Here is a 22,784-nt window from a genome sequence, read left to right as displayed (position 1 = left end):
AAGTTTACACGATGCAGGGAGGAGGAGGAGTGGGTAAAAGGGGAATAGTTAATATTGATCTGGGTGATGCTGTTGCCATCCACGTTGCCTTCGTTGCCGTGAACGAGAAGTATTGCTGTTGCTATGATTGTTGATCTCTTTACGTCGTCGTAAACTCCATCGAAAACGATCAAACCATCCACCGGGCATGCAGCAAGGACACCACGTCCACCAAAATCCATATCCCCACCAGCAATGTAATAATCCAGGATCAAGCTCGATACTCTTGACAGATTCAACACCACCACCATACCATCGTCCAGTGGGCGCATGATCATTATCCACCAATCCTTGCTCGGCATAGTATAATGACGACGCCATACTTGCAGTATCATCCTCATCGTCTTGCTCTATAGAATCGGGTGCCATCCATAGTAAAAGTGCTTCTGGGTCGGGTGTAGAACGAGGAGGACATCCTGCCAAATCAAGAATCAAAAGGCCTGATAGTAAGAGGAATGATGAAAATAGACTCTCATTTTGGCGAAATGGATTGGCGGCTTGTTGTTGGGGTTGTTGTGCTGCATGAGACCATTGTATGTAACGGTTGGATATAAATTCGGCAATCACCTGGCGACCTTCATAGCAACGTAAATCGTAGGTCGTCGTGTTGGTGTTGGGATCGGTTGCTGGCATAAACCGCCATTGATAGCTGACATTGTTGATCCATACAAATGCAAGTTTCTCCTTGAGTAACTTGACAACATGCTGATCTTTTGGTGATGTGAACTCGAGTGCATTCCACTGTTTGCCTGTCAATGACCATAACGCTTGCTTCTGAGGACCATATAATGTCACATAAGGAAGGTATGCTCTCGGGATCGAGTCATTTGAAGCACCACCACCACCACCACCACCTTGTTCTCCTGCTGCTGCTGCTATTTGATTCATCGAAAGCACTTTGTGTACTTGCATTTGCGGTCGATAAAACACAAGGTCGTCCTGAGTGGTGGACCGGCATATCGTACATAGGCCTTTTCCTCGGTCTTGTGCATGGTTTGAATCACTTGTCACTGTAGGATGATCATACTGAACAGCGAGTTCGAGCGTGATGGCGCTATTGCTATTGCTGGATGGGTAGCTATGTGTCGGCGATGTGGGTGGCGCATCTGTTCGCATGGGTTGTGCTCCAGGATATTCAGGCCATCGTTGTGCTAAAGGCGGCGGTGCTGCTACTGTAGAAAAGCATTCTTCGCGTGTTGGTTCGGCAACGGGTGACGCATTCGGGCCAGCCGATGCAGACATGTCCTGAATAAAACGGGAATAAGGAAGGAATGGGTCGATTACATAAAATGGGCGCGCGCTGAATTACAAAAACAGCAATTAGTGAGTAGTAGTAATAGTAGCAGTAGCTTTTAGCACTTTTGTCTTCTCCTATCCTATCCTATCTATCACAACATAGATCACTTATCATCGTCATTTCACTCTATCAATAAACAAAGTACTAGCGGCTAATCCTTCTCAAGTCTCCTTGTCATTATCATTGCCCCCCCATCTCCAACACATTCATGAATGCAAATGTTGTCAGCATAATGATAACGGTTATTGACAATGATCATCATGATAATAAAATGACATCATAACCACCCCCCACTCAACCTTGAAATCATGCACTCTATATGAACACGAAAAAGAAAACAGGCAATTTGTATGTCGATGTATAGTTGTTATTGCATAGACAAATCTCTATAGTAAGATCTCGATAGCAAGAAACGGGATAGACGTTATTTAGATGGAATCTGACAGGGGTGAAAGATATCAGTCTCCGTTAGTATTCATCACATTACACATTGCTTGATCCTACTCACCAGTGACAAGCTTGTTGAGCTTGGCAACCTTGCCGGAAACAGTCAAATCGATGCTCTTGTCACCAATCTCAACGAGGATACCACCAAGGATATCAGGCTTGACCTTGTTGGAAACCAAAAGCTTCTTGCCTTCAGCGAGCTTGCTCTTTTGGAGAGAATCGGCAATCTTGTTCAAAGTAGCCTTGTCGAGTTCCTATATCGCCTATTAATATCTCCATGTATCTAATATCCTTTTCTCTCTCTTTTCTTTTTACCTTGGCAGAGGTGACAGTCAAGGAAAGCTCGTTACGGTGAGCGCTCATCAATTCAGCATAGGCACTGAGGACCTTGGCGGTTTGATCAAGACGGCTGTTTTCGTTGAGGGCCTCAAAGAGGTTCTTGGTAAGGGGGTTGACCTTGCCAGCCTTGTTCAACAAAGCAGAGATACCTTCGACCTTGGCCTTGCCAGCAACAGTGGGGTTCTCCAAAAAGCCTTGGACAGCCTTATCCTTGCTGATAAGAGTTTGAAGCTGGGACAAGTCGCGTTCAACGGCTTCGAGCGCGTTCTGACGAGCAGCAGCGGTATACAAAGCAGTGGCGTAACGACCATCAATACCGAACAAAGTAACTGGAGGCTATATAGAGATAGAAAAAAAGGATTAGAATACACAAAGAGTCGAATGCAAGCGTCATTGCCAGGGTGGTAGCATGTTGGGGGTAGTGTTGTTTACCTTGGGAGCAGCGGCAGCGGCATAGCCACGAGCCAACTATATAAAGTGGTCAAAAAGGTCAATCGTTTCGTCCATGTATATGCAGCCAATGCACACAAGCATACCTTGGGAACGGCAGTCGTGAGACGATTCAAGGCCATGGTGTAATGTGAAAACAGAAGGGAGGGGAAAAAGTTTGCTCGCTGTTCACTTGTCCCGGTGCTCCAAGTTTGACGTCAGCAGCCAACCATCACCACCAGCCAATCTCCCCCACTATCACCGCCCTTAGTAGCATCTTTCCAGGCACCATGAGAATTCATACTTGCTCATATTGATTAATAAAAACAATGACCCATTACATTGTAATTGAAGAGAGATGGTATTGTGAGCATAACACCATGCATCCTCATTAGCCGTAATCAGAAAAGTCATATGACTTGACCATGTTTATTCATACTAAGACTTAATAATGTGCGCATTGCATACAATCAACCACCATATGAGCGCCAATGAGGTATACAGGTGGAATCAGGGGTCATTTATATGATAAGATCCCTCTAATAAAGGACATCGGCGATGAAAGAAATCAACAACCACTTGTGGTATGCTGCAACATGATTGACAAAAAAAGAAATGGGATGAACAAAGGACAACGACAACAAGGCGTTTCCGGAAAGTGATGAATGAATGCTTTCTGGTACCATTGTTGTTTGGTTGTTCTCTGCTGCTGGCATGTTGGCTCGGTGTTGATCACCTTGCAGTACTATGTATTACAGTCATCACCCCTCATTTTTCATTGATTATTAAAGCTCATACGTAATGGTTGTAAAAGCTAAGAAATAAGGCATATGATGAGTATAATAAATAAAAGCAGGATGAATACTGAGGAACCTCTACTAAGGAAAGTGATCAAAGATTTGCCAAAAGAAGTTGTCAAAACAAAGCAAGATTTCTCAAAGATACAGATGTCGTCCTAGAATACGAGCTAACAATAAAATACCTGTTTTGAGTCTCGTTGTGCTGATTTCTATATAAACCTCCCATCAAATCAACCGATTTTGGGTTCGACGTGTCCCCCCTCAAAGTCATAATGAACCTCTTCTTCCAACTTTATTCGACGACCATGCATCTCCTAAGATTGGATAGTAACCTAGGATATAACCATACACGAGATGACTGTGGATCATTGTACACGATGTTCATCTTCGAGATGAAAACTTGCTTTTAATGCAACTGACCCCAAGTCGAGGTCTAGGCACTGCACTTGCCATGCGATTGATGAGGTTTAGCTTTTGGCTATTGTATCAAGCCGATGAACTGGACATCCAACGGTGGTCATTGCTTTCTATGGGACAACTACAAGGCTGGTGCTTCAACATTTGATTTGTGGATTTTTCATGGACATGGCAAGAGGAGCCGTGCACGTGGCCTTTACAATGGATGAACTGAGCCCAAGCCTTACTCATGTAACACTGCCCGGCTTTGATTCATATGACGACATCCTGAACCAAGATGGAATGCCGCCCCTTCGGCAATTGGTCTATGACATACATGAATTGCTACTTGACCACTTTATCAGCTCGATCCATCACGACAACAATTCACACGCCCACCCACGTATATAAATAAAGCTGTTTGCATCAACGCAATCATACGCCCTTTCTTTTGCTTGTATGCATATCATCATCAATGGCGTCTGGTAAGTCTCAAGGAGGATAGTCTTTATGTGATCCCCAAAATGAGGGTACTCATGATGCATTCATCGATTATGTAGTTCATTTCATTATTGCTTTACCATTTGGTGTGCTCATTGTTGCCTAATGACATTTGGCTGTATTCCTTGAGGGACCCTTTGTGGTAAGTATACCTATCATTTGTATGGAAAAGACAACCTCAGTCTAATGGGAGATTTGGGACTCCTTTGTAGGTGGCATAAGCACATGCGATGCCACTTCTTCGAGAGCTCGTTTACGATATCCGCGAACGAGCAAGGGCTGTAACTTTGGCGTTTTTGACGAACCACCTCAACCCCCTCATTACAGCTTCCAATGGGCTCACAGCATGTTGTATTCGCGTTGCCCATAGGAACAGCGTGAGACAGAGGGAATTTCACCATGGCACCCCTCCTCTTGTCTCACTCGCTGTTATGAACAACATTGACGATAATTTGCCACATCTCCAACATCTCTTCCTGCATTCAAGCAATATTCCTCACGACGCTATTGGATTACTTCAGCAATTACACTGCTGCATCAAAGTGTTGCGCTGAGATCATTCGATTGGATGGGTGACAACCCCACTAACATCGAACTTTTCGAAGAGCTTGGTGGTGTGTCACATTTGGAGTGGTTGGTGCTGGCAACAAGACGAAGACAAGAAGTGGAGCCACAAGGCATGAGACCTTACTTGCATGTCTTATCAGCCAGTAATACAATTATTACATGGCCCGACTTCCCAACGTGGGCTTCTTTCCCCCATCCGGACATCTCCCTCATACACCTCCTACAGTCAACTACCTGAATCTCTATGACTGTTTGGCAATCAATCTTCATGATATCGATTTCTGCTGCGAGATGGCCAACCAGGCTGACAATACAATACGAGCAACGAGTGGGCTATGTGTCCTGCAAGTGCCTTTGAGCAACCTCCTTTGCGAAGCTTTGTTTTCTCGTATGAAGGATACTATGTATGGACAGTGACTATGTCCACATCTATTATCGTCCTGATTCCTCGTTTTAGACATATACATATTCACACATCATCGTATAATAAAGACGCCTTGCTTAACTTGAAATTTTAATATGTAGATGCAGGCTTTATGTTTTCTCTTAATATGTAAGCGTGATGCTATATGAAAAGTGGTCTTCTTTTTCATTGTCAAGTAGCTATACTTTAATAGAAACAAAGGTGCAGGAGTTGATTGTGTCACAAGACCAAGAGGGGCAGGACTTGAAAAGTCAATGCTATTGGTGAAGAAATGCATAAAAGTTCCATCCACATAGTAAGGTCCGCCTGTGGTAGGTAGCCCGCATGTAACTCTTTTTCAAGTCAACCATGACATGGTTCATAGACCAAAAATGAACAGCCCATTCGAAAAGACTTTGTGTGAAAGGATGAGTGACAATGTCTTCTATACAATGATATCACGGTTCGTTCTCGTATGGTAAGTAATAATAGTGGTAGTAGTACTAGCACGCAATAGAAATAATACACCTTTTTCTACGTCATGATGATGATCATTCGAATGATTTATTTATCCGCATGTAGTGTCTACTATGATAGTGTGGTATGGGTACGTGTGTGTAGGAAGTAGCTTGACTGGATCGGCGCGTTTGTGTGTGCGTTGCCACGGAAATTACTTTGAGGAGCAGCTCTCTATCTCTTTCTCGTTTTGACCCGTTCACGACACCCATCCCATCAGGGTATGTATTTACAAGTTTCTCTTGTATAGTTGTTGCAAAAAGCAGTTGGTGTTGATATAAGGCGATCAGTGTCCAAGTGCTTCATGGAGACCGGAGCAAGGGTGGTTCTCGCCATGGTGCTAGGCAACAAGCGTACATCGTGCACACGAGCAAAGCAAGCAATGAGTACTGATGCTCTTTGGTAGGTATTGTTTAGATAAATGCGTGTGTACTGTTGGTGCAGGTTCTAATGGGCGGCTGTAGATTATCAAATGTAGTGGATCTTGACAAGTCGTTTGCAAGCCGAAGATCAACGCGTCTACCGGAATCAGTCAAGAACCTGCTTCAAGTTGGACCATGATGGCTATGGATGCTGCAGCTTTTGGGTGATTGGACGTGTGTCTGCCAAGTTAGATCCTACACTGCTTGTGATAAGCTACGGCAAGCTATCACCCGGTGGACGCTCTCCTTCCTTGAATGTCTGTTACATCCTTCAAGCAGCCGTAAGTAGTATTATGATTCTGTTCACGAGGATACGAATGGCTAATGCAATGTGTTTTCTATAGGCGACCCAGGATGGCTAATGGCTATGTATGCTTGCAGCTTTTGGGGGATTGGATGAGTATCTGCCAAGTGAGATCCTACACTGCTTGTGATAGCTACTACAAGTTATCATCGTGTGGATGCTCTCCTTCCTCAAATGTCTGTCAGATCATCAAGCAGTCATATGGGCCCTCAAGCACTTTTCTTCAAGAAGGATTACTACTTTGGCACTGGTGCGATATACCATATATATAGAATAAAACTATTATCTTGTCATTTGCAGTAAAAGAATATGCATACTATACTCATATTGATCCCGTAATGATGCACTCTCTCTAACCACATTATTCAGCACGATGTACATGTTAACCTAAGGAGATGTAATGATGGCTACACCAAACGTAGAGCACCACAACCAGATGTTTGCTTGCGACCCTCCGTTTTGTTATATATCCAATTCCTTCCATCCCATGTACCAAACAAATATCCATATCCATAAGAACTCGTGTGTATTGAATCAAGTTGCTACATGTAAATAAAGCTACTTCTGTATAATTGCTATCTGTTGTTCACGTAAGGCCGTAAGACCACATTGGTGCAAGTGAGCAACGCTGTCCTTTGAGACAATAGAGTAAAGACCTTGCTAATGGCAGCTGGAATGAATGCTGTTACGTTTGATTCGGTAGAGGAGTGTTCAAGAGCGTGTGTTGTGTAAAGAGAGTCGTGTGTTGTAGAAGAGTGACAAGGAGGCTGTGTACGCGCCATGGACCTGCCATTCAGTCATCGGATCAAGACAAGTGTAGGATTGACATGGTGGATTGAAGCAGGACAATCGTTCGCAGGTGGTGGTTGTATTTGAATGAGGCAACAGTTGAGAATGGGAGGAAGAGGGAAGAAGAAGTTGGAAATTTAAGTAAATCTTTCTGTTGCTTAGATGATACTTCTTTGTTTAAGCGTTGTTCAATCACATCCCCTCCAATCAAGAAAGTTGAATGATGGGCATGCTGGGCTGGAGCAGGGCAATCGTTCGTATGCATTGGATTGAGCAACAAAGGTAACTGGGAGGACTGGGTTATTAGCTGGCAGTTTACAAATAACTTTGCAAAATGATTCCTGTGAGATTGGATGATGTTTTGTGTTTGAGCGTAACTCAACCAAATCCCTTCGGATCAAGTAAGTTGAATGATGGGCATGATAGACTGGAGCAGGACAATCGATCACATGCATTGGATTGGGAAACAAAGGTGATTGGGAGGAATGGGCTATCAAGTGGCAGTTTACAAATAACTTACCAATTTGATTCCTCTGATATTGGATGATGTTTCTGTGTTTGAGCGTTTTTCAGTCAAATCTCATCGGATCAAGAAAGTTGAATGATGGGTATACTGGGCTGGAGCAGGACAATCGTTCGTATGCATTGGATTGGGCAACAATGGAGAATGGATGGACTAAGGTTATTAGCTGGCATTTTGAACTATTCCTAAATAGTGTACAAGAATCATGCATCGCCTGTGCTGAATGACTCAAGTACACAAACACGCTCTCTGCATCTTTTGCTCTATTATAGTCATACTACTTTGCATTAAACAAAGACCACTTCTCATATAGCATCACGCTTACAAACGTAAAGGTGCCTGTATCTCCAAACTTTACAATCAAACGTGGGCTCTTTAATAGATCAACGTGCTTGTCGGGGTCAAAGGAATCTTGTGTCAAAGTATGAAGTTCATCGTGGGCGATCCCAGATTTCGCAATGTCGCTACCAGCCAAACTGGATCTGGGGGTCGACCTCTTCGACGACGACGACCAAAAAATATTTTTTTGGGCTGTTTGCGACATTGAACGCGAAACTTTCACACAAGATGCTGTTGGCCAAGCCGAGCCCATTGCTCTATTCAAAACCCCACGTTTCATTGTAAAGTTTGGAGATACAGGCACCTTTATGTTTGTAAGCGTGATGCTATATGAGAAGTGGTCTTTGTTCATTGTCAAGTAGGTGGACCCTGGCAGAGCAAAAGATGCAGAGGGTCGTGTTGTGTAACACAGCTACGTTTGCATGAATGAAAGGGTCAATGTATAATTACTTTATGGATCATCTAGGAACAGGCATGTATTGCTAGCTAACGGCCACTTTTATCCAATCATCATTGTTGCGAGATCCACTGCATGGGAACGATGCCCCTGCTCTAGACATTCATTTCCATGATTAAAGTAGGTTGATCCGAGCTGATTTGACTGAGCTGCGGTCAAAGAGAGATTACATCACTCTGGACATAAAGCACGCTCGATGTAGCTCAACCGATGTAATCTTGTGTGAGCGTAACTCAACCAAATCAGCTCGGATCAACCTACTTTAATCATGGAAATGAATGTCTAGAGCAGGAGCATCGTCCACCTACAATAGAATGCACAAAAGTTGGGAATGCACAAAAGTGGCTATTAGCTGCCAATATATGACATAAAAGTGAGGGTTGCGTACCTTTCATGCATTGTCCCTGAAGTCCTGACTTTTTAGCTGAGTTACCCAAAGTGGTCCTTCTGCATCTTTTGCTCTGCTAGGGTCCACCTACTTGACAATGAACAAAGACCACTTCTCATATAGCATCACGCTTACGAACATAAAGGTGCCTGTATCTCCAAACTTTACAATGAAACGTGGGGTTTTTATTAGAGCAATGTACTCGGCTTGGCCAACTGCATCTTGTGTGAAAGTTTCACGATCAAGCTTGCCAATCCCAGATTTCGCAATGTCGCTACCAGCCAATCTGGATCTGGGGGTCGACCTCTTAAAACTTTCTTCGACGACCAAAAAATATTTTTTGGGCTGTTTGCGACATTGAACGCGACACTTGCACACAAGGTGCTGTTGGCCGAGCCGAGCACATTGCTCTAATAAAAACCACACGTTTCATTGTAAAGTTTGGAGATACAGGCGTCTTTATGGTTTACCTATGCTGTAAGCGTGATGGAGTTGCTTTTTCCTAGTGGATGGTGTCGGCTGCATTAACGGAAAGATGAAGAGCTGAGTGAAACCGCACGTAGTGGTTACACAGGCACGTCCTTGACAGGTTGCTACACAAATGGATGATGATGATGATTGCCTTTTGTGAAGGTACGTAAGTAAACAGCATCCAATAATGAAGGTGTGTCAAGGTACCCATCACATTTGCATGTAGAAGAAAGTCGAGCTGCATAAACCAATTTGTATATGTAAAAAGATACCTATACGTTTTGAATGAGTCACTCATCCTGAAACTCAATGGAGGGATCTCTTCACTTTTTCTCTTCTCAAGCTCATCCCACTTCCCACTCCTCCTTATTGTATCACAAAAGCCATGTACTTCTTGCATGACCGATAACCGGACCACCTTTATTATTCCATCTTCGAAGCAATAGTATGTAATCCACAAGCTAGCAACCTCCAACAAGCGTGTAAAAAATAAACAATGCTTTATTTCATCTAGCTATCTTGCTATGTACTGTACATTGCCACCACCATCGTCATAGTCGTCCTCCGTCATCATTCGTATTCGTACTCGTACTCGTCACCAGTCGTCAATCTCATCCGTCACACCACATCCAAAAACACACAAGTTGAAAAGAATGGGATCTTGCAGGCTTCCTTTTGAATCTCGTTGTCGTCATCATTGTCATTGTTGTGGATGGGGTGATCATCGTAATCGCCATTGTTGTGAATGTGGTAATCATCGTAATGGTCGTGTCTATAAGTAAAAGCAGCCAAGTTAAACAATCTGATACCGGGAATGATGACGATTTGGTAACCGTTACGCGATCCTGTCTAAGGAAGAACGCAAATCAGAAGGAATTCACAAACAAATCAACACCATACGAGCAATGTCGGGTGATCCCTTGTTCTTGAGAAAGCACTGCACGAATCACGCAAGGCCAGTTCGATCCATGGCAAGGAAGGACATCACTTACGTAGAGTCCAGGCTCATAGTTGTTCTCATTCATCCTCTCCAAAGAGAATGGTCCCCAATCCTTCCAATCATTTCCCACCTCATGAAAAGAAATCCCCAAGGGAAAGAACGAGCCTATCACGAGAATAGCGTGTTGGTCAACACATTCACAAGCTGTTGCAAATCCCCTTTTACCTCGACACGGTGACCATGCTCTTCCAAAAATCCATCGTCATCGACCCAGCAACTCAACGCAGGCCTATAGAGCCCTGGACGTGTTCCAAGAAGCTTCTCCAGCAAATAGCCACTTGATACAGGCTGGGACTTGAACTCAAAGAGATGATGATGATGCCCCAAAGTTGCATTGCCTGACCAAAGAACCTATTCGATTCATTATTAGCACACACATCCAATAGATACCCTTTTCATTGTTTGTTTCATTGTACTTGCCTTTTCCATATACCAAAAAAACCGTTTGTTGTTGGTTACTGGAAACTGAAAGCCATGGTGTAGTAGTGTAGTTGAGCCGAAACAAAACGCCAAACCAGCTAACGTCTTGAAACCAAGCTTGCCCTCTATACAAGCTAACACGTCAATGGAACAAGTCCTGCTGCAACATTGGGCTTTGAATGTACCTGTTGAGACCAAGTGTAGAGTGGGAATAGCAACGAACAAAAGGAAGCAACGATATCGCCATGGCAACCACCAACCACTCCTTCCTTGACAATGCATGTTCAGAACTACATTAATACCTCACAACCAACAAGAGCACTCTTTTATAGTACATTACCTTGATCGAGATGTCGTGAATGGAATAAAAGCGGAGGAGTGAGAAAGAGAAGAGAAGCGTTGTCTCTAGTCGTGCAGCTACCATCCCCAAGTTTAACTCCCCTACTGCTATTACACTGGGGCCACTCAATTACCCCATACACACACCATCCACCCATCGTCATCATCACCCTCATCACGATAGACAATAGGTACACATAAATAAAAGAAATGATCCTCACGTATAGCAAAAGGGTGTGCGCCATTTTACACTTTGCACAATAATGATGATCCAACAGCAGCCATTGCTTTACTACCAGGTTAGCTCGGATCAAGAAAGTTGAATGATGGGCATGCTATGCTGGAGTAAGGTAATCGTCCACATGCAGTGGATTGCGCAACAATGATGATTGGGAGGAATGGTAGTTTACGAACAATTAATCAAACCGACTTTTCTACTTTTGGATGATACTTCTGTGTTTGAGCGTTTTTCAGTCAAGTCCCCTCGGATCAAGAAAGTTGAAGGATGGAGGTGATAAAATGGAGCAGGAGAATCGTTCATATGCATTGTTTTGGGTCACAATGGCGAATGGGAGGAAGGGCTATTAGCTGGCAGTTTATGAATGGGAATTAAGTTTGCATATGTATGTACCATGCATTGACTCAAGCCCTGAGTTTTTGTCTCTGTTATACACAAAGAAGTCCTTCTACATCTTTTGCTCTATCAGGGTCTAGCTACTTGACAATGAACGAAGACCATTTTTGATATAGCATCACGCCTACATCAAAGTAAAACATAAAGATGGTCATATCTCTGAACTTTACATTCCACCAGGGGTGTCTTTGAAGAACAAAGTTGCTCGGCGAGGTCAAAGCGAATGCCCTGTTTAGCTTTGATGAAAGCTTTCAAGCTTGGTTGGATCGACTTGCTCAATGTTGATGACATGGATGGTTGTTTGTAATTTACAAATAAGCCATCTGAGCCTTCTTTAACAGCCACACGATCAACATGTTACAAACAAAGAGATCCGTAAGACGTATCACAACGTCAATGTTAGAGTCTGTGTTTTATACAACAGCTAAAATCTTCGCATTGATGAAGATAGAGCGTCATCCCAGAGGCCGAGATAAGAAAACAATAACGCTCAACGTATACGCCGTCTTGAATTGATTGCAACAGCAGCAGCTAGTGCCCCCTTGCTCGTATTACCCTATATGTCAATGCTGCTGCATATTTACAAATCTAAACAAGACACTTTTTTGTCCTACGTAAAAACAATTTATGGCGGTGGAGGAGTGGTGGATTGGGCAAAAGGGTTAGTGTGATGTCCTTGTTTGAGAAGCCATGTAATCATCATTGGGAGGTATGTTATCATCAATCGTACGTGTTTATTGAGTCAGCAAACAAGATCAGCATGCGCTAAATGACTTGTATTTGGGCATATAGCAATATTCACGGATAATGTCGTCACATTAAGGTAATATCAAGTGATGATAAAACCCACGGGAAAGGTAGTACAATGAGCAAACATGGTCAATAAAGCTCGATGTATCACGTGCACGTTACTTTGAGCCTTGATCAGGTGAATGATTCAACGTCTTTATGGAATCCATGATACACGCGTATGGTATTTAAGGCGCGTCGAGCTATATATAAAGCATTCAACCGTTCTCAACAAGACCCACGACCCCATTTATTATAACTGGGGTACCTGCTGCGCATACATTGTTTGGCAGACTTTTAGCAAAAGTCCGTTTTCTACTTTCTGCAACAGTCTTTTTCTTTTCTTTTTCCCTTCACACGTTGAAGACTCCCACCGTCGTCGTTCTTTTTGACTCTTACACCAGAAACCCTTAAAAGACGACAGCATCTGAAGAATTATGAATACCGATCAGCAGCTTCATGAAAGCAATGTCACAAGTAGTAGTTTGGAAGAAACAGGTGAGTCCTATCTCTCTACTACTCAACCACTACCCCACACCGATGTAGTAGACTCAATGGGCAATCATAGCACGCGATGCACGAGCACAGCAACTTCAGTCATCTCGTCTCCGAATTGCACTCTTCAAGAATCTCCAGGTCGAGTCGAGCGAGGAGCGTCAAGCAGCGTTGGAGAAGATTATCCAGGTGGTCAAATCGTATGTACGAGTAGTCGTTCGGTCACCTTTTTCAACTACATCTTCTGAAGTACCCACAACACCTACCACACAACAACAGCAACAGCAACAACACCATCATCATCATCATGTATCATCATCATCGCCACCATCATCACCGCATCATCATCATCATCATTGCAACAACTTTAACGACACCTCCGATTCTGAAACAGATCATGCAAGCATAACGCATGATTTGTCATATGACCCCAGTAGTGACAATGAGGAATCCAATCTTCGCTACTATCTACTCACCATGCTACGGCTCGCTTATACGTGTCCCTTTTCTGATGTTCGGCAAGCCTTTAAGGAGTTTCTACAAATGACCAATGTAAGTGCATCCTCTTTTGAATGGAGACAGGATTTTTTGAACTCAAAATCATGCCGATAATAATAGGATTCGCGTTTATCAGCCCCACAGCCGAGTCAGTTGTCCCCTTCCATTTTCATCTCTTTGAATGATATTTTCTCTCTCGAGTCATCCTCGGCTTTACCACCCACGTCTACTTTTTACCCAAGACCAGAACATTACTCCATATCGCCATGGTCCCAAGAAATTGATACCAGCAGCAGTGGAGATGATGCTTCAACAAGTGGTGTGACGAGTGCAACGATCCCACAACAACAACAACCCAAAGATTTGGAGACGGGTGGAAAACGATCAGATGAATACGTACGTCAAATGATGACCAAGACCTTTATGGAAGAAGGACGACTTGCCAATGTATTTCGAGTCATGGCATTCTTTCCCACCTTTTATGAAATCTACAGCAATGCCTATTCCAAAATTGTCAAATCATCCCTTGGCCCTCTGAGTCGATCATGGAAATGTTACTTGGCTATCCTTGTAAGTACTAGTGGTAGTAGTAAATGGATCCTTTTATTCATTTGTAATATGTATGTAGGCATCAGCACATCATGAATGTCAGTATCTTGTATCAATGATGCGACTCGAGTATTTGCAAAATGGGGGCGATCCAGCATGGCTTCAAGGGATTGAATACGCACCACCCAAGCTACAACACATTGCGAGGTTGATACTAAAAATGTCACGACAATCATGGCAGCTGACGTGTGAAGACATGACATGTCTCATGAGTCGACCTGGGGCACAAGTATCCGATGTATGGAGCAAGGGCGAACTTGTACAGGGCATGGTTGTCATTTCCACCTTTCTTGGATTGAGCAGTTTTGTCTTGGGTTGTGGCATTGCACCTGAATTGGATATGCGAGGAGGATACTATTATCATCAAGAGGATCCAAGCTCAGCAGCAAATCATTCGGGTGTCGAGTATGAATTGGATGAACGATCTCCATGGTCACCAGGTGGGAAGATTCAAGCTGATATGGCCCGTGCGGCTGCTTCCATGGCAACCGGTTGGTACGACAGCAACATTTTACTCAGTGATCCCAATGACGATCCATTTTCTTCTTCCGACAATGGCTATGGCTTGGGCGTATCCGTGGACAATCAAGAAGATGATGAGGATGAGGAAGAAGAGGAAGAAGAGGAAGATGATCAACACATGTACAATACACAAACCGAAGAATTGGTCTCCAAACTCAAATCGGCCAATGGATCATCGTTAAAAAGCGAGTTGTTGGAGAGCTTGGAAAAATTACGACTGGGTCATGATGAACAAGAGCAGCTGGCTGCTAAACATGGTAAGTTTTATAGGAAGGAGGGAAGGTGGTGGGGGAGAAAGAACTCATCATTGTAAGTATATTTATAGACACAACAACACCCCATGATGTGGATAATAATAATACTGCTGGTCACAAGCAAACCATGAATGCAGTGCATGAAGATTTGACAAGATTTATTGATCCAAAAGAGAGGATACATTGCAAGGAGGTGGAAGAAGAAGAGGTGGACAAGTCATCAGAAGAAGAATACTATGTCAACGAAGTCATGTCGGGAGATTATGGCTGGGAAGACTTTGGATGTGACCTTGTGAACCAATTCCTGCCAGGCTTAGGAGATGAGCTTGACGATGAATTTAATGAAGCTCTCAGCATCACTGATTGGAGGTGAATATCCATTCTTGTTTCAATACGAGCCATTCATATCACTGACCACACGTATTATAGTATCTTTCATCATACATCCGATTCCAACATTGATACCTCTCCACTTCGTCGAGCCATTTGGTATGAGGCGCAGCGTGTGCTTGGGATGACCAAGGATGATTACAATTATGAAGACATCACCACGTATCTCGATGAACGCAACAAGCAGTATATCCGCAAACTATGTCTATGCCCATCCTCCACGCGATTGAGTGACTGGAACAATATTGGGCTTGCTTTACGACCGGAAGAAAAGTGTCATGTCAATTTACTTGTGGCGTCAGCGAAAAAGCAGGCATTGCTTAGTTACGGTTTAGCGGTGGTAACTCAAGTGTAGCGATCATCATACCCAAAGGGAGAATAAAGTATAAAGTCAACAAAAGGATGGTTTTATTGATCGGCGGGGTGTTGTTTTCTTTTGCTCTTTTCCTTTTTCCCACGGAGTCCATCTCAGGGATAGAGAGAGAGCGTTATGTGCAAGCGACACCAAGAGCAGATAACAGACGCCTCCATGAGCATCACTCAACAACGCAAACGAACCGCCCATGCCAGCCATGATGCTCCCATGCCAACACCGATGGACGATGATAAAGCAGCCGTGGACTTTGTGGGTCGACTTCCTTGGGACGTTACGTGGGCTATCTTTACGCGGTTGAACTTTCCAGAGCGAGTCAAATGTACACGCGTGAGCAAGAACTGGCGGACGAGTTTATGCGAGTGGCCTGGCATGTATCGAGATGTACATATCGCACTACGAGAAAGTGACCGTGATAGCTGGTTAAAATGGATTCCTGATGCAGAACGGCCTATTCAACGATTCAGCTTTTTTGGCAACACGGTGCAAATGAAAAAGACATTTGATATGATACGGCAAAAGGGGCATTCACGTATTCATACCTTGGGTAGGTGGTCATCATAGGGAAAATCAATATGGCTGATTGATAAGAATCATGCTATTATTAGTGATTGGATCGATCTATGCATGGGATACAGTGGATCTTTCAACCGAAGAACAATTGAGTACATTGACAGGGATGCTCGAATTGACCGGCCACAATCTCAAAACACTCGAATTTCGACATGCCTTTTTTCCAGCACAACGAGTGATACCACGTGTATTATCCACCTGTCAACGATTACAGACCTTGGTATGCAAGATGGAGAATATAGAGGAGAATCAAGAGGAGGAGAATGAAGATGAGGAGGAACAAAATGTATCACCTACATGGGCACCAGAATTACCGATGCCATGGTTGACAGAGTTGGTGTGGTCGGCAGAGGTCGTGTTGCCATTGGAACGCTTATTGCCGTTATGCACGCGTTTACATTTACTCGTCATGGATGCAGCTGAATGTGGACCTATGAATGTATTACAACGCATCGATTTATTATGTCCCAGCTTACGCCATGTTCATTTACTCGATACGGATGCCATTACACACCTTGAATTACACGATGTACGAGCGCCTCATGCCAGTGGACCAGGATTGCAATCATTAGCCTTGACACATGTGGATGGATTATGTGATCGGGATTTACTACCACTGCTTGAACGCAATCATCGGACGCTTGAATTAGTTTCAGTGATTCATGATACACCTCTTGACCATTATTGGGCCGCCCTTGCACATTATGGTGCACCACGACTATCGCATCTTGTGCTTCGACATACAGGACCAGAGGATGATTTGTGTCGCTTATTATCACAATGCCCTGCGCTTGAACATGTTACGCTTATGCAATGCCAATCAGGACGTACCATGGATGCACTCACACGTCTCGTCTCTTTACGATCCTTGACCATTTATGATGGAGCAGAAACAGCTCTCGATCGTGCCATGTGCTTTGCAAGAGCCCCCGCCATAGGATTACGTACCCTCCATTTGATCCGATCACGATTTGTAACAGATGATTTCTTGGAAACAATGGTGCGTGAATTAAATACCGAGCTTACGAGTCTTGATGTGAGCGGATGTGAACAATTAACGAGTGCAGGATTACAACGAGCCATTCAAGAACTTGCACGTTCTCAACAATTACGATCCCTTGGCCTTGCCGATTTAGATTGTGTGGATGATGATGTCCTATGTGCACTAGGTGGTATCCAAAGTCTTCATACGCTTGATATTAGTCGTTGTTATCGAGTCTCCGATCGTGGTGTGAGTGCTTTGGTATTTGATGGTTGCACCTCCTTGCGAAGGTTGGTCATGCATGATTGTCTTGTCACACACGCCACTACGACACGCATTGCCAATAAGCTGGATACTGCCTTTCCCGATGAAACATCCATCGTCGACACGTTACCGTATTAATATCACCACCACCACTTTTTACATGTACACTCCACCACTACCCGCATAATGTAACAAAAAACTTTCCCCCCCTTTGCATGCCTTTGTTTATATATAGCAGACTTCATCATCGTACATCCCATTTATAATAATGAATTCTCACACTTGCACATCACATTATGAACGAAGAATGCTTCTTGTTGATTGTATGTATTGGATGAAAGATAAAAAACATGGCTCAGCCTTATGCTTGACTACAACTTTTTGATCGCCTACGTGCATGGGCATGCTATTCATCAAGGTCAGTTCGCAGTGTAACCAGCTCAATCCCCAATTTGGCTCAAACACACCTTTTGCACTTGGGCATCAATCTTGCGTTCCACATAGCATTTCATCAATGACATGTTGTAATTGGGTTTATCCATACACAATTGCTCCAAGTCACTGCGACTCTTTGCTGATACGTCACAAGGATCAGCAGCCCCTGCAGAGCGAGGTTGTGGTTGTGGTTGTGGTTGCGGTGGAATATGAACATTGACTTCTTGCAAACGTTGTGTGATTTCAGCTAATTGTGTCTTTAACTGTTCTGTGGGTGGAATACCAGAGCTCTTTTGATGCTGCTACATGTAATCATAACATGATCAGTGTTCTCTTTTCCAATAGATCCATTGATGGGGGTATGGTGAGGGAAAGCTTCATACCTCGGTTGGTGGTGAACTATCCAATCCTGAAAGAAGGGATTCGTCGTCAGCCAACAAGGGGGATACAGTATCCAATGTCTTCGTTTTTATTTACCTATATGGTATAAATGCTGTGCGCCCAGCGCACATCTTCCAGTCAGTGAGCTGTGTATGTCGATTTTAAAAAGATAGTTGGATGATGTACCCTAAAGCCTGTAGGGATGCCGATACTTGTTTTATCCACTGTATTCGTTTTACGTTTATGGTGTCGACCACTGCCACCACCACCAGCATAGCCGCCTTCTCGTTTACATCCAATCTTCGAAACGCTGCTTCCCATAATAACTAATTAAACAAAGAGAGAAAGAAAAGAGAGGAAACAATGCATGTACTTTATTGTGTGAGGAATGAGTCGGAATATTGTCCAAAGGGTAACAGCAGCTGATACTGAAAGATTATCATTACTACTACTATTGTTGCTTTTGCTTGGCTTCCTTTTGCTCTTGTTGCTTTCGTTGACGGCCAATGATCACGCCGTATACCAATCCAGCAGACAATACCACGGCACTCCATGTCTCGGCATCATCACGTGACAACAAAGGGAATCCACTCCATTGGCTGAATGCTTCATTGGTGGCAAGCATATAAAAGAGGGCTGTAACAAAAGATGCCTTGACGTCGATCGTAGCTTCATGAAGCCAACGAGGGGTTGAGAATGACCAATGATGATGAGTCAATTGAAACGAATCTAATCATAATTTGGTTTTTAATGGTCTGTTGTTTTCTTTCAAACATGGATTTGCATTGCTTGCTTTGCTTACCAATCCAGAAACCGCCACCAGCACCAGCCAAGGTGCCACAAATCAACTTGGCCACCCACTTGCCAGGGCCCAAAGCACCATCCACACCATCCACACCGAATCGAACAATGGCAATGTTGCGTAGAATGGCATCCACCACTGTAAAGACCTCTTCCACCAAAGGAATGCTGAATAAAAACTTGAATGCTTCATAGACAAAGGTATGTGCAAACATGATGGCATAGGCAGCACTATAGTAGGGTCATACAAGATGAATAAAAAAGGCACCCTGCAACTTCATGCAAACTCTATATGGTACACTTACCCATACATGATCCAGAACTCGTTGCTCTTCAAGATACCCACAGGCTCGCCTCGAATGATGGCAATAGTCGAACCACCACCTGCTGCCATGACTATGGTGGCAACCAAGCCTTGACCCCATCCAATACGGCTATGGTGTTCTGCCAGGGCTGATCGGTAGATATAGGCAATGAGGACGGCATGCAGCAAGTCCAATAAGGGGAATCCTGCCCACTGCAATTCGGTCAAGTAGCCAATGGCGCTGGCAAGCTGATGGGTAACCATTGAAACAAAGATCGGCTCCACTCGTCTCGTCTCTCTTACAATAGGGTCCACTTTTTTATGTTTCGGATGAATCCAACACACCAGGACGACGAACGAAATGGAAGCGGGGGGACCTGACCAATCAATGGAGTATGTGGATGATCATTTAAAACAAGGTTGAAATGCCGTTGTTAGTGGGCTCTTTCTCCACACAAACATACATACACTCACACACCATGGCCATTCGCGTGCTTTCTCATGACGACATTAGCAAGTTGCTTGCATTGGAGGATGCTAATGCAGCTCTGGAGTTGGTTTCATTGATGGAGGATACCTTCAAGGCGTATACAGTGGCACAAGAGGATGACAGCCAAAAGCGTTATGCACAGGCACCCATGCGACTTGCCGTGGATACCGATTCGCACCGTGTATTATTCATGCCTTCCCGATTGCAAGAGACGACATCCATCAAGGTGGTCAGTGTGCCTACCGGTGATAGTAAAGGGGGTCTTCCTGGATCTATTTTGGTATTGGATCAAAACACGGGTGCTACTGATGCCATTATGAATGCGGGTGTTCTCACCGCTGTACGTACAGCTGCAGGTATGGTGTATATGATGTTGAAGAAGGGTAATGTGTAAAAATTGATCAACGTGAGAGAAAATAGGTTCAGCAGTGGCTACACGTCTTTATGCAGTATCGGATGCCAGCCATTTACTTGTCCTCGGAGCCGGTGCACAAGCACGTGCCCACATTGACATGATGCTTGCAGTCCGCCCTTCCATCGACCATGTCACGATTTGGAATCGAGGCTCCGAACGCCGTCAACAACTTGTAAATGCCATCCAATCCTCTTATCCACATCTCACCGTACAAGCTGCTGCATCAGACTCTGAACTTGAAGCTGCTGCTCGTCAAGCTGATATCGTCTGTACTTGCACAAACGCCTCTCAACCGGTTCTTCATGGTGCATGGCTCAAGTCCTCCGTTCATCTCAATTGCGTTGGCTCTTATCGTTTGGATATGCATGAAGTGGATACCGATACAATCAAGCTTACCCAACGTATCATTGTCGACTCGATCGAAGCTTGTGGCCATGAAGCAGGTGAACTTGTCGCTTCATCCAAATCAGAGGATTGGAATGAAATTGGACGCATTCTTTTGGATGACACTACACCTTCTGATCAAGACCGTATCTCCCGTACCCTTTTCAAAAGTGTTGGTATCAGTGTTCAGGATAGTGCCATTGCTGGCTTGATGGTGAAACGAGCCAAGGATAGCAATACGGGTTCTGTTGTTCCCTTTTAAGAATAGCTTTATTTATTTATTTATTCAGTGGTCTTTTGGAAAACATAAACCTTTTCATCACCCTTGAAGGGCACACCCAATTCAATGAGTTTCTTGAATGCCTTGCTAAAGTCTTCAAAGAACTTGGCTTCATCCTTGGCATATTCATCAAAGTACTTTTTGAATTCCTTGTCTTCGTACATGGCAAGTTCAATAGGCAACATCATGACATCGGGATTGGCCTTGTCAACGTATTGCCAACCACCATTGGGAAGTTCCTTTTTGATCCATTTGCGTTCAGTCAAGGCCTTAAAGTACTCATTGGAGAAGACAGTAGGGGACTCAATCCATGGACCATCAAATCCACTGCGGTCGGGATGGCAACGACCCAAGGCATGACCACCTACCAAGGCAACAATTTCTTGGTCATTGAAGCCCTACATAATACACAAAGATTTTAGAAACCCGAGTTTTGCAACTTCTTTGTGTAACATCCACTTACCATACGGTAGAAAATATCGCGTGCATGCTTTTCCTTTTGTGCAGCATCAGGAAGACGACCATCAGGTGTGCAGCTTTCAGCCGTCAAGGCATCTTGACGACCAGGGCGCCAAGGAATAGTAGGACCACCCTAATGTAGATATTGTGAGTGATGGATGATGTTTGGTGTGGTGGGAAAAAATTGGATCCTTACCAATTCTTGGATGGCACAAACACCAGCCAAAGTCCACAAGTCACCATAGCTAATCTCGGGATACTTGGCATGAATCTTTTCCAAAAGATCGCGTGCTACCTTGAGACCATTGTTGGCACCATGGGTGGCCTCGGGTTCAAAACCTGTAAAGGTAGTCATCATCATTATCAGCAACACATTCACCCTCAAGAATACGATTCGTATACTACTTACGCATGGTGGCGCCATTGCTTCCACCGGTCTTGGTATCCTTATCATAGGTACCGGAGGCGTGCCATGCCAAGCGCAAAAGAACAGGGCCATAGGATCCATCGTCATAGCTATTATTATTACGTGTTAGTAATATATTCCCATGGGGGACGGTAGTAATTCACATGATACTTGCTCATTATCTTCGAGGATCTCGGCAATATCCTTGTAGACTTGATTGTAGTCAATGTTCTTTTTCTTGCTGCTGCTATCCAACACCTTGACACCTTGTTGGCTATTATGGTAGTAGTAACCACCAGCGCCACCAAGAGCGGCCAAACCCAAAAACAAAAGCGTGTTGTTGCTGGATTTCTTGGTACTACCACCACCCGTAGTATAGCCGCGAACCGATGATTGTGTCAAAGGAGCACGACGAGCAGCGTTGGCAAGGAGAACGCGTGAACCAAAACGTGGCAAACCAGTTGCCAAAGGACGAATTGTAAATGACATGGTATATGTGAGAAAAGGAAAAAAATAGAGTGGGGAGTGTAAGTGATGGGAAAAAAAGAGAGAGAGTGTGGTGGTACTTTCTCCCTTTTATAAAGGATGTGTGCGGTATGTGCACGCACACATACACACGCCACGCGGCCTTTTCGGTTTCAAAGGCATGAATCAGCAATCGGTTCTCGAAAATGATTCGACTGCTGATATTGAATTAATGAAGCAAGGGCCAACCATGGTTTTCCTCAAGGCTTACTAAGATCGCCGCTTTACTACTACCACTGCACGTCCTCTTGTTGAAACATTGGGCTGATTAACAAATCAAGTCAACTTGCATAGACATTGGCTGACAACAATAATTTGAAGCAATCAATGGTAAC

The 22,784-nt window shown here is 44.0% G+C and overlaps 9 protein-coding genes across 9 annotated transcripts; 3 read left to right on the top strand and 6 right to left on the bottom strand.

The window, feature by feature from the left end:
- Nucleotides 1–48: 48 nt before the first annotated feature.
- Nucleotides 49–1,281, bottom strand: O0I10_004852 (uncharacterized protein; the record flags this gene model as incomplete). Its single annotated transcript, XM_058484901.1, has 1 exon — nucleotides 49–1,281. One exon carries the CDS (start codon nucleotides 1,279–1,281, stop codon nucleotides 49–51), a length of 1,233 nt encoding a protein of 410 aa, XP_058344400.1.
- Nucleotides 1,282–1,836: 555 nt separating this feature from the next.
- On the bottom strand, nucleotides 1,837–2,694 carry O0I10_004851 (ATP synthase F1, delta subunit; the record flags this gene model as incomplete). Its single annotated transcript, XM_058484900.1, has 4 exons — nucleotides 1,837–2,037; nucleotides 2,099–2,458; nucleotides 2,555–2,590; nucleotides 2,659–2,694. The coding sequence occupies 4 exons, from the start codon at nucleotides 2,692–2,694 to the stop codon at nucleotides 1,837–1,839; spliced, it is 633 nt and encodes a 210-aa protein (XP_058344399.1).
- Nucleotides 2,695–10,448: 7,754 nt separating this feature from the next.
- On the bottom strand, nucleotides 10,449–11,094 carry O0I10_004850 (uncharacterized protein; the record flags this gene model as incomplete). The annotated part of the gene is made up of 4 exons (XM_058484899.1): nucleotides 10,449–10,532; nucleotides 10,593–10,778; nucleotides 10,861–10,972; nucleotides 11,033–11,094. The coding sequence occupies 4 exons, from the start codon at nucleotides 11,092–11,094 to the stop codon at nucleotides 10,449–10,451; spliced, it is 444 nt and encodes a 147-aa protein (XP_058344398.1).
- A 1,952-nt stretch (nucleotides 11,095–13,046) lies between these two features.
- Nucleotides 13,047–15,732, top strand: O0I10_004849 (uncharacterized protein; the record flags this gene model as incomplete). The annotated part of the gene is made up of 6 exons (XM_058484898.1): nucleotides 13,047–13,107; nucleotides 13,178–13,656; nucleotides 13,723–14,172; nucleotides 14,231–14,990; nucleotides 15,059–15,356; nucleotides 15,417–15,732. 6 exons carry the CDS (start codon nucleotides 13,047–13,049, stop codon nucleotides 15,730–15,732), a joined length of 2,364 nt encoding a protein of 787 aa, XP_058344397.1.
- Nucleotides 15,733–15,867: 135 nt separating this feature from the next.
- O0I10_004848 (uncharacterized protein) lies at nucleotides 15,868–17,707 on the top strand (the record flags this gene model as incomplete). The annotated part of the gene is made up of 2 exons (XM_058484897.1): nucleotides 15,868–16,297; nucleotides 16,359–17,707. The coding sequence occupies 2 exons, from the start codon at nucleotides 15,868–15,870 to the stop codon at nucleotides 17,705–17,707; spliced, it is 1,779 nt and encodes a 592-aa protein (XP_058344396.1).
- Nucleotides 17,708–17,930: 223 nt separating this feature from the next.
- O0I10_004847 (uncharacterized protein) lies at nucleotides 17,931–18,706 on the bottom strand (the record flags this gene model as incomplete). The annotated part of the gene is made up of 3 exons (XM_058484896.1): nucleotides 17,931–17,975; nucleotides 18,037–18,306; nucleotides 18,572–18,706. The coding sequence occupies 3 exons, from the start codon at nucleotides 18,704–18,706 to the stop codon at nucleotides 17,931–17,933; spliced, it is 450 nt and encodes a 149-aa protein (XP_058344395.1).
- Nucleotides 18,707–18,836: 130 nt separating this feature from the next.
- On the bottom strand, nucleotides 18,837–19,754 carry O0I10_004846 (uncharacterized protein; the record flags this gene model as incomplete). The annotated part of the gene is made up of 3 exons (XM_058484895.1): nucleotides 18,837–19,114; nucleotides 19,188–19,417; nucleotides 19,492–19,754. The coding sequence occupies 3 exons, from the start codon at nucleotides 19,752–19,754 to the stop codon at nucleotides 18,837–18,839; spliced, it is 771 nt and encodes a 256-aa protein (XP_058344394.1).
- A 215-nt stretch (nucleotides 19,755–19,969) lies between these two features.
- On the top strand, nucleotides 19,970–21,041 carry O0I10_004845 (uncharacterized protein; the record flags this gene model as incomplete). Its single annotated transcript, XM_058484894.1, has 2 exons — nucleotides 19,970–20,336; nucleotides 20,401–21,041. 2 exons carry the CDS (start codon nucleotides 19,970–19,972, stop codon nucleotides 21,039–21,041), a joined length of 1,008 nt encoding a protein of 335 aa, XP_058344393.1.
- Nucleotides 21,042–21,061: 20 nt separating this feature from the next.
- O0I10_004844 (uncharacterized protein) lies at nucleotides 21,062–22,413 on the bottom strand (the record flags this gene model as incomplete). Its single annotated transcript, XM_058484893.1, has 5 exons — nucleotides 21,062–21,457; nucleotides 21,523–21,651; nucleotides 21,715–21,857; nucleotides 21,928–22,034; nucleotides 22,100–22,413. 5 exons carry the CDS (start codon nucleotides 22,411–22,413, stop codon nucleotides 21,062–21,064), a joined length of 1,089 nt encoding a protein of 362 aa, XP_058344392.1.
- Between the last annotated feature and the right edge of the window lie 371 nt (nucleotides 22,414–22,784).

Source organism: Lichtheimia ornata (assembly GCF_029851405.1).
Source record: "Lichtheimia ornata isolate CBS 291.66 chromosome Unknown scaffold00018, whole genome shotgun sequence".
Lineage (NCBI taxonomy): Eukaryota > Fungi > Mucoromycota > Mucoromycetes > Mucorales > Lichtheimiaceae > Lichtheimia > Lichtheimia ornata.
The sequence above is the reverse complement of the archived record's forward strand: the minus strand, read 5'-3'. Positions and strand labels throughout refer to the sequence as shown.